Genomic DNA, 9,449 nt, shown 5'->3' with positions numbered 1-9,449 from the left:
ACTCAACACTGGATTGCTGGCAGCCAAAGGTGTGCATACAGTTACTTATTCCTGGTTGGCAGACACAGGGCAAGCTTCTCAAGGGTACTTGTCTTGTTACTGAAGTTACAATGGTAAATACTATTTTTGAATCCTTACGTTTTACTGGACACTTGCTGAACCCTTTGCATGCATTATCCTATCTCATCCTCACACCAGCACCAAGGAATGGGAGAGAGTAATAGTCCCGTGTGTGAACTCCAGGGCCCGGGAGCCCAGGGTTGCTGCTCAAAAACTGGGTGGCCTTGGACAAGTCCCTTACCCTCTCTCTGTTTCACTTTTATGATGATAAAACTGAAATATCAATCATACCTTATAAGGTGATTGTGAGCATTAAATGATTTAATATACGCAAAGCATGCAGTGTCTGGCCCTTAGTAAGTACTCGCCATTATTATCATTATTTCCACTTGACAGATAGGGAAATTGGGTCTTAGAGAGGTTAAGCATCTGGCCCAAAGTCCCCTAGCCAGATCACATTGGCACCAGATCTAATCTGACGCCTCTTAAGTACTTCACACACTGACTCAGAAACCGCAGCCTGCTGCCAGCAATGCACTTGGGTGCAAATAAGGAATCGTATTAGCCTTAAGCAGTCAATGTTTGATTAACTTTGGTGAGAGTTTCTCATCTATAGATTATCTTCTGGGGAACTTCTCCCAACTGTTCAGCAAGATGAGGCCTCTGGGATGGTATCTCCTTTCAACATGACTTTAAGTAAATTTAAAATAATAAGGGAGTTGTATTGCAAATCATAGTGTATATTTGTTTATTTATAGATTCCAGTTACTTATATTTATTCCTAGCCAAATATTTCCCCAGTACAGTTGAACATAGCAGAAACATAGGTGGGTATCTACCCAATTGCTACTATATTTAAAGTCCACTTCAATTCCACATACCCTAGCAGCTGCTTGCCTTGTTATTGCCCATGATCTCCGAGGGTGCACAAGTCTCCTTAGACCTGTAGTGATGCTTGAGAGCCAATGTGGGTGTAATTCCCCTATTCACCACCAGGTGTCCCACCCAGCCCTGCTATCTGACACGCATCAAGGAAAAATGGCCTTCTTCACCCCTCCAAAGGGGAAAAAGGAATCGAGGGGGGACGGAGGCGTTGTGGGGAGGAGGGGGGGAGACTGTGACGAGTCTTCTAGAAGCTGCTCCTTGCCTCCGGACAAAGGTAGTCTTTTGCATTGTTTTTCTTTGATGCATAGTGTCTCTCTCCAGAAAGCCTATAGTCAGTTCCCTACAATTTAGGAAGCTTTTATTTCCACTAATGAACTGGTGTCTGGCCAGCCCTTTGCATTTCTGAGTTTGAGTCTGAGGCTGCTGCCTGCCTGCATTGTCTTCCTTTTGCCTGAAAGCCCCTGACAGGCTCTCATCCCTCTGTGGGCTCTTTCTTTCAGGGTCTAATTTAAAAAGAGTTAAGGGAGGTACTGATTCCTCCTCACGTCCTTAATCAGAGGAGGTCAAAGATGGGAATCAGTGTGTAACTATGGCACGGACTAGCACTCCTGTAAACAGTAACCTAATTCGTCCCTGATAGTAGTATTACCTTGACAGAAAGACTTCTTCTTCACTTTCAAATGAAATTGTCATTTGCTTCTCTGGGGGCAGGGGAGGGGACACGGGGAGGGGGGTTGGAAGGAGGAGGGGTAAGGGGATTTGGATCCACTGACTTTTAAGAACTAGGGACTTTTAAAATTCCAGAATAAATCTCTTATCTTTTGCAGGTGCTTGGCTGCTTGTCTGTTATCAGTCCTCCCTCCCTTCTTCCTTTCTTTTGGAGGACCACAGAGAGGGTCAGGGTTAGGGTCCGGATGAGAGCTCTGAAGCCATGTGGTTTTTCCCTCTGACACTGCTGTCTGCACTGGGGCTCTCTGCAGACCCCTGTCCATCGTTGTAGGTCACTCCCATAGACCCTAGACATTTACCACAGACCTGAGGCATCCAAAAGGATGCAGTTCTCTGAGCTGTCTGGCAAACGGAGGCCCAGATTGTAGCTTATTCTGTGACTGAAGCTTCACCCGGGGATCTGCCGAGAACGTGAATGGGATTTCTTTATTTAGCACCGGCTTTAGGATATTTCAATGTGGGATATTTCTTCCATAAAGGACCGTGATAACAAAGACCAGACTACAGCCCTAGGGGAGCAGGTAGCTTCTGTCTCATTATATGCATGGCTTTTACTGTTGGGAGAGCCTTTTGCCAGTACACATTTTCTCGTGAACTAGGAAACCGGAGCCCGGGTGTGATGTATTATTGATAGGATTGTAATTTACTCTTCTCAGGTTGTATCTACAGTGTATACCATTTGCACAAACTATGAAATTACCAATGGTTGTATATATTTGTCTGTTCAGGTTTGGCTTAATGATATTTGCCTTTTGCCTCAATAAAAGATCATGAACAAAGCGAGCAGGGCAATATTATTTGTTGTTGCAGGGGAATTTTGATTAAATCATTTTCTCTGTGTTGTGTTGTGGCGAGCCATGCTTTGCAATGAAGCTATGGGACATCAAATAGCGGGGGCTGGATGGGGAAGATGGATGGGGCAGTTCGCTCCGGCTCACAGCACATGCTGCCTTCCCTGGCAGGTTGCTCCGGGCTGGCTCACGCTCCTTCTGAGTGGGAAATTAACCATCCTGCCCGTGCTGCACCAGCAGGGGGAGGGGGCAGTTCAGACTCTGTGTCCCTGATGTGAAGATGGCGTTGGAGTGCGATTTGGGGTATGGAGACCCAATAGTGCATCACGCAGAGCTCCGTGTAGTCACAGCACTGTGCCCTGGCTGGTGTTTGACAGTTGGCCCCCTGGTCACTGTTTTTAGTTCCATTCCCCACTTGAGCCAGGTGACACACACACACACACACACACACACACACCATCTTTCTTCCTTTAAAAAGATTCCAGGTGGTAGGGCTCAAACCAAGCTGCAAATGAAAATGCCCCATCACTCCGCTTTGTGCCCTTTTCTCTTCCTTCAGGACCTTGAATGGAAGGTATTTGCTGGTTCATTAGCCCTGAGTCCTCTGACCCTGTCTCCAACTCCATTCCCCGCATAATTTTTATGGGTAAACACGTCTTCAAAAACCGCCTGTGGCTTGGCCTCCTCATTCTTTTGTTGTCCATGAGCCTCAGAATGAAGGGCCGAGGGTGACAGGGAAGGGATTTTGAATCCGTTTGAATTTGAAGCAGGACAATATTTTGGAGAAATGCTTATTCCTCTTGGCTCCTGCCCTCAGTCTGGGAGCCCTTTATTCCTGAGGGGCGGAGTCCCAGGAAGGGGTGAAGGGGTGAAGAGACCCCTCCCCTCAGAGGTCACTGGCTGGGGGAGGGGGCTTGGATACCCAAGTGACAGGCATCCATCTGTAAAGCTGGACTCTCCTCTATAGTCGGCTCCTAAGAAAAACACCATTCGGCCAAGCCAGGGGCATCTATTGACTTTTACCGTTTGGGGCACATTCTGGAGGTGAAAACCGGTTTTTCTGAAGTCTTGTCAGAGCCAGGCTTTGTTCAGACTTTGCCTCTTTAGCGGACTGGCTCCCTGAAGGAGCCCCTGTTTACCTGAGGAAGGGGCAATTCACAGAAAGGCTTGGGCATCTCCTCAGTAACTGGGTGGGACTTCCTTCGGACTTAGGGGCCCACCCTCTTCCCCACAACCTTCTTCTTCCCTAAAGAAGAGATGTGGAGAAAAAAAAAAGGCAAATCACACAGGACTGTAAAGCCAATGAAATCAATGCTAAATCTATCAAAGCAAATCATAGACCCTGACAGCTGAGAAGTATTATTTGTTTTTTTCCCTTCCAGATTTAAACCAAGCCTGGTGTTTTAATCATATGTCTTGGGGAGAAGAGACCCATATAAGGGCAATTACAATTGGTAAATGATTAAATGTTGGACCTGACATTTTTATGTGTCAAATATGTTGAAGTGCATTAACCTTTACAGAATTTACACCCGTACTATATGAGATATATCTTGTATAGCGTCTCAAATATCTGCAATCTGCCCTCACTTAAATCTTACTTACATTTATTTTATTACAATATAAGTGGGTTTTAAACATCTTAATAGAGTTTTTTAGCGCATTCTGCAGGTCCTGCTGGCACTGCATGGAGGCTGAGGGCAGTAGGGTTCCTTGCTGATTTCAAACAGTGTTCCAGCCACCTGCCTGGGGAGCCCAAGGAGAGCAGGGATTCTGTGCCGGTTGTTCAAGCCCATGTCTCCGTTTTAGCTCAAAGGGGAGGTGACTTAGAAGGCCAGGGAGTCCGCATCCAACAACATGAATCACAGAGACAGAAAACTTTTAATTTTTATGAGTTACAGAAAACACACACGTCCATAGAATCCATTTTAGAAAGAATAAGCAGATCCCATCTGTGGTGCTTTTGCCAATCTGCCCATCGCCCATCCCATCTGCGGAAGGATACGCACAGCAGATGTCTGCATCTCTCACACCTCTCACTGGGCCTTTCCTTTTCCAAGTCAGAGCTACTGTTGCAGCTGCTCTGGTGTCAGCTCCACGCCTCCTGAACTTCACTCCACTGAAATCTGGTTGGGTATGAGACAGACTCCGGTGGAATGAAGGACAAGAGAAACACATGGACTGTTTGAGGTCTTTTTCTCAGAGGGTGGGCCACGTGGCAACCCCGGCCTCTGCACGCAGGATTGTTGCCTGGCCGAAAGCCTTCAGGATCTTTGAATCACAGACTTGGGAGGTGTGGGAGATCTGAGTACTCACATCTTCCCCAGGATCACTTCCTCCCAGGAGCTGCAGAGATCCAGCTCACCAAGGCCCCCCTGTGTCTGCAGCACCGAAGATGCTGAGTGGTGGGGATGGCCTGCGGGACTGGGACCCTTGCCGTTTCTTGCCCTGGAAGCAGCCGTTCCACGCCAGTCCGTGTGGAAACTTCTCTGCGTTTACCTAGCTGGACGCTGGTCGTCCTCCCCTTTGGTCTGTGTCCCCCTGCGTGTGCCATAACTGAGCTTGGTCCTGGCTGCAGAAGGCAGGTGTTCTGAAATTGCTTTAGAAGAATCCTTCTACTATGCACTTGCCTACCAAGGTGGTGGAAGGCAGGGGTGGGGGCGTTCCTCTCCAGAACACACTGTCCAGAAAGCGTGAGCAGCACTTGGCAGGCCCATTTGCGGGTGCAAAATGGGAGGAAGAACGGCCGGCTGGGGCCAGGCGCCCTTGACGGGGCTGGGTGAGGAGGGCACATGAGGGTGAGGTTTCTTGCTCTCACTCCTACAGACTCATCTAGGACGGCCACTTTCCGGGGGCCCCCCATGCTTTCCCAAACCTGCCTGGAAATAGCACCACTACATCTTCTCCAGGCTTGGGGAAGGGGAATGTGGAGAGGGAGGCCATAACCTGGGTTTCAGAGACCGATAAACAGAGAGGATGGAAACCCTCTGAGAGCTCTCTGTCCTCCTAAAAAGAAATGCCATCCACCCGTTGCTGTGTAGTTACTGCCCCACCCCTTCCTCGCTGTGTTCAGACGTGCCCTGGGCTCAATGTAAGCCCCATAAAAGGCTGTTCTCAGCACCGACTTGCAGACTGGGTGAGTTAGGGCAGATCCACCCTGTTGTTTGGAATACTTTCTTCCTGGGGCTTGTTCTGGCCTGAAGCAGGGAGGCAGCAGCTTGTAACGTGGCTCCCCACCCCCATCCAACCGCCTGGGCATTGGGCATCTCAAAAAGGCTCTGCAACAAGGGCTCGGGGTTCCAGCTATTGCTGAGGCAGAGCCCCACTTTCCTTTCTCAGGGAGAACACAGGGTGTGCTGGGGGCAGGGATCTGGGTACCGGGAGGGAGGAGGCTGGCCCATCCTCTCCCATCAGCCTTCTTCGTAAGTACTCATGGTTCTCGATCATGAGAGAGAAATGTGCCCCACTTGCGAATGATCTAGATGATATGGTCCCCCTGCACTGTCTTTGAACCATTTCATAGTTAAAGGAAGAAAGAGACCAAACTGTTTGGCTCTGATAAATGATGGCAGGCGATGATGGGAGGAAATAGTTCTGGGATGGAAGGATTCTTTGCTTTCTCTCTGGATTTCAGCCCAAGTCAGAGAGCACAAGGGACAATTCCTCTCCCTCCAGAACCCCCTTACCCCACTCTTACCCCTCCCAACATGTACCGTCCACCAGATTCTTCAAATCCTCAATCGGAGTGTGCAGAGAGCATCACCCTCATATGGGGTCCTTAACGTCCAGGGTGGATACTCCAGCGATGGCAGAGTCTGTAAAAGCACTTTAACTGTGAACGGCCGTGCGAACAGGAGGTAGCACTGATATTAGAGAGCCCAGAAAAGGCAGGCCCTTCCCTTATCACCCTCCCCTCACCCTACAGACCTGCAGCTGCAACAAGACAGACAGGAAAGGATGAGCTGAAACCTGTATCAGGAACCTTGACCCACTCTGGACCCCATACCTCAAGTTCAAGATTCTTCTGCCCAATATGTCTTCGCCAACTTGATGTCCCAGGGACCTTTGCCTTGGCCACTTGCAGTGTGGGGTTTATTTAGAGAAGCAAACCACACATGTATTTGGCTATAGATTAAGTTCATCCCCTGTCTGCCCTCCTGTGCTGCCCAACCGCCTTCAGGACTGTGCCTTAAATAACTTCCTAATAAAACCAACTTGGACATGAGAACCAAAGAATGGAACCCAGGTCCTGAATCTCCTGTTAGGGCTGCACCCTCTAGCCCAGGACTGAAAAGCCAGTCAACCCCCTGTTCCTCTAATTGGGTAAATTTCCACGAAACCAGACAGAACTGCAATAATGGTACTTAACTGATTAGCTCCCACCTCACCACGCCAGTTCCCATTATCAGTGAGATTTATTGCCTGGGATCCCTGGCAGTCTCCAAGAGAACATGGAACTGACTGGGGATTTGGTGAAAATACAGCAGGTTCAGTTCTTTTAGCCTTGGGGGAAGTTGATAATCAACTTCCAGTGACTGTGGCTTTTTCCACAGCTCACTCTCTTCTCTTTTTGCCCAATGATTCTCCGGATGGAGCCTCTTGGCTTTGGTTTTCCAATGCCCCCCACCCCCCAATCCGGAGATTTCAGACTCACCTGTCAGTATGAGTGTCTGTACCTTCAGGTAACAGGGCCTCCTTTGAGCTTGATTCAAAATAATACATAGATATTTTTCATAAGATAATTCAGAACAAAGAGATGGCTGGAGACTCGTGCATATGAGAGGAAGAAAAGGAATTCCAAGTCTTGGAATGTTCTTTCACTCCTAAGGTTTGAGGACCGGGAATAAGAAACTAGGAGCACTTACTGTATAAAATGTCCAGCTGAGCGGGCCCATGCAGAACAGAAATGGGTCCTGAGGGCAGGTGAGGGCCAGTCCTGAACAGTCACTTTACCTTTAATTAAAAAAGCGTATGAAAGCAGAGGAAAGGGGAGATTGAGTAGAGGGGAACAAATTCAGCCAGAAAGAAAGAGTTTGAAGTATAGTGGGGCTCAGTTGAACTTTCAGCACAGACAATAAAAGAGAGAGAAGCCGGTTTTTCCAAGGCAAAGGTGAAGAAGTAGGACTCAACCCCTTTCAAGGAGGTGGTGCTAATTCCACACTTTATTTATGCACCTCTCCGCCAAGCTTCGGGTTACCTGCGGAGCCCGCCCAATGCGGAGAGGCCTGGGCTGCTGGCTCCACCTCTCGGCACCCACACCCCCTGGGGGCCAGGAATGGCGAGGCCCTTCTGCACCTAACCTCGCTTTCTTACTGTTCTGTAAACACCAGAAAAGGGAGGGGAGGTCTCTATCCTTGGAGAGACTCAGGTGATCTGAGTGCTGTTCCTGGTCTCCCAGAAACCTGGGGAAGGAAGAAAGGGAATCTCAGATCTTATCTCGGCTAGGAGGGGCCGTGTGTGTGTGTGTGTGTGTGTGTGTGTGTGTGTGCGCGCGTGTGTGCACGTGTGTGCGCTCGCCGCAGGTAGTAGAACTGGATGGCCTCTGGAGATTTTAGCCGTACTCCCGGGTCCTGGCTGCACGCAGTACACTTCAGGAATCCAGCAGAGATCCGCCACCCCATCCAGGGACCCTTGGGTCCGAGGAGAGGCCCAGCCAGTGGGTTATCCTGGCATTTAGTACAGAGTGAGTTTGCTGCGCTCCTCGTGAAGCGTAAGCAGCTTTTATAATCCAAGAGGCTTTCAGACCCTCTTCTCTGTCATTCCAGGGGGTGGGGAAAAACACTACCCTGTGTGAGAGGAAGTTGGGAAGAGACAAAAGGAATTGGAGAAAGAGCCAGACAACTCATTAGGAACATTAAGGAGGTTGGTCTATCAACTACTGATTATTTGAATTCCTCTCCCCCCTCTCCTCCCCCTCTCCTTCTCCCCTCTCTCCATTTCTCCCTCTTGCCACACCAGGAGGGCAAGGGCACTTGAAGTCCCCTCAGATGTGGTGTATTTTGCCGAGACTCCTAGCCTGACTTCCATGCGTTCTTAAGGCAGAGCTCCTGGTGCTCAGGGAAAGTGGATTCCTCCCCCCTCCCAGGAAAGGAGGGGAATTAAAGAACCCAATTTATAGGATACCGCGGTGCCGCGCTGTCCCACAGCGCTTCGTAGAACCCGAACTCTCTCTGCTCAGAATCTCTTCATACATCAACCAATCCAAGCTTCTTACCAAACAGATGGGAAAACTGAGTCTCTAAGAGGAGAATTTCTGTTTCAAGTTCGTGCAGCCAGTGTAGGGTTAAGATTCAAATCTACCTGGATCTCCTGGCTTCCATTAAAGGGCTCTTTACAACAGACACTCCGTGATTGCCTTCCCCAGTTCTGGAGGGCCTTGCATCTGCCTGGAGCAGTCTGCACTCTTTCTGGAAGAAGAAAAGGCTCCATTGGGGCTGATGGGAGGGACATTTCCCAGGTGAGAGCTTTCTTAAGTCTATGGACTCCTCCCCCATACCATCAGGGCACATGATTTCCCTGACACCTGGACTCAGTTTGCCTTATCACAGCCTCAGCTCTTCCATTTCCCAGCTAGTAATGTAGACTGAGCAGCAGAGATGACCAAGATGACCCTCACTTGTGGGGTAGAGACCCTGTGCCCTTGTCCATCCCTCCCTCCCTGTATTTCATTCATTCACTCTCTGGGCCCTTGTCCATCCTCCCTCCCTGTATTTCATTCATTCACTCTCTGGGCCCCTGTCCATCCCCCCTCCCTCTATTTCATTCATTCACTCTCTGTGCCCTTGTCCATCCCTCCCTCCCTCTATTTCATTCATTCACTCTCTGTGCCCTTGTCCATCCCTCCCTCCTTCTATTTCATTCATTCACTCTCTCCCTCACTGCCTCACTCCACGATGGCATCAACTCTGTACCAGGTGAGTGAGGGACTGTGCTTACCCTTGAGGAACTCCCAACTTAGTTACACATGTACATGGACAGACAGAA

General features: G+C 49.3%; 1 protein-coding gene and 1 long non-coding RNA gene across 22 annotated transcripts in view; one reads left to right on the top strand and one right to left on the bottom strand.

The window, feature by feature from the left end:
- Positions 1 to 4,349: 4,349 nt before the first annotated feature.
- LOC309647629 lies at positions 4,350 to 8,864 on the bottom strand. 5 transcript variants are annotated; one of them, XR_014256199.1, is made up of 6 exons: positions 8,680 to 8,791; positions 7,663 to 8,251; positions 7,331 to 7,418; positions 7,120 to 7,167; positions 6,152 to 6,280; positions 4,350 to 6,059 (listed from the first exon to the last, which is right to left on the bottom strand). It is a non-coding gene; the product is annotated as an uncharacterized lncRNA (long non-coding RNA). The 5 variants fall into 5 exon arrangements; XR_014256198.1 differs by lacking the exon at positions 7,663 to 8,251 and having other exon boundaries at positions 8,766 to 8,864; XR_014256200.1 differs by lacking the exons at positions 7,120 to 7,167; positions 8,680 to 8,791 and having other exon boundaries at positions 7,663 to 7,771.
- LOC309647518 (uncharacterized protein) overlaps positions 8,001 to 9,449 on the top strand; it is an 81,938-nt gene continuing 80,489 nt past the window's right edge. For 8 of the 17 annotated variants that reach the window (XR_014256108.1, XR_014256109.1, XR_014256110.1 and 5 more), the window contains exon 1: positions 8,205 to 8,327. Coding sequence is in view for 2 of the 17 variants with exons in the window: in XM_082434941.1 (XP_082291067.1) it covers positions 8,903 to 8,922 (20 nt within the window). In the remaining 15 variants the exon portion in view is untranslated. Of the gene's footprint in view, positions 8,176 to 8,204; positions 8,328 to 8,810; positions 8,923 to 9,449 lie in introns of those variants that run through there. The other 9 variants (XR_014256112.1, XR_014256113.1, XR_014256114.1 and 6 more) reach the window with 6 other exon arrangements.

Source organism: Balaenoptera physalus (genome assembly GCF_965194825.1).
Source record: "Balaenoptera physalus genome assembly, chromosome: 1".
Taxonomy (NCBI): domain Eukaryota; kingdom Metazoa; phylum Chordata; class Mammalia; order Artiodactyla; family Balaenopteridae; genus Balaenoptera; species Balaenoptera physalus.
The sequence above is the reverse complement of the archived record's forward strand: the minus strand, read 5'-3'. Positions and strand labels throughout refer to the sequence as shown.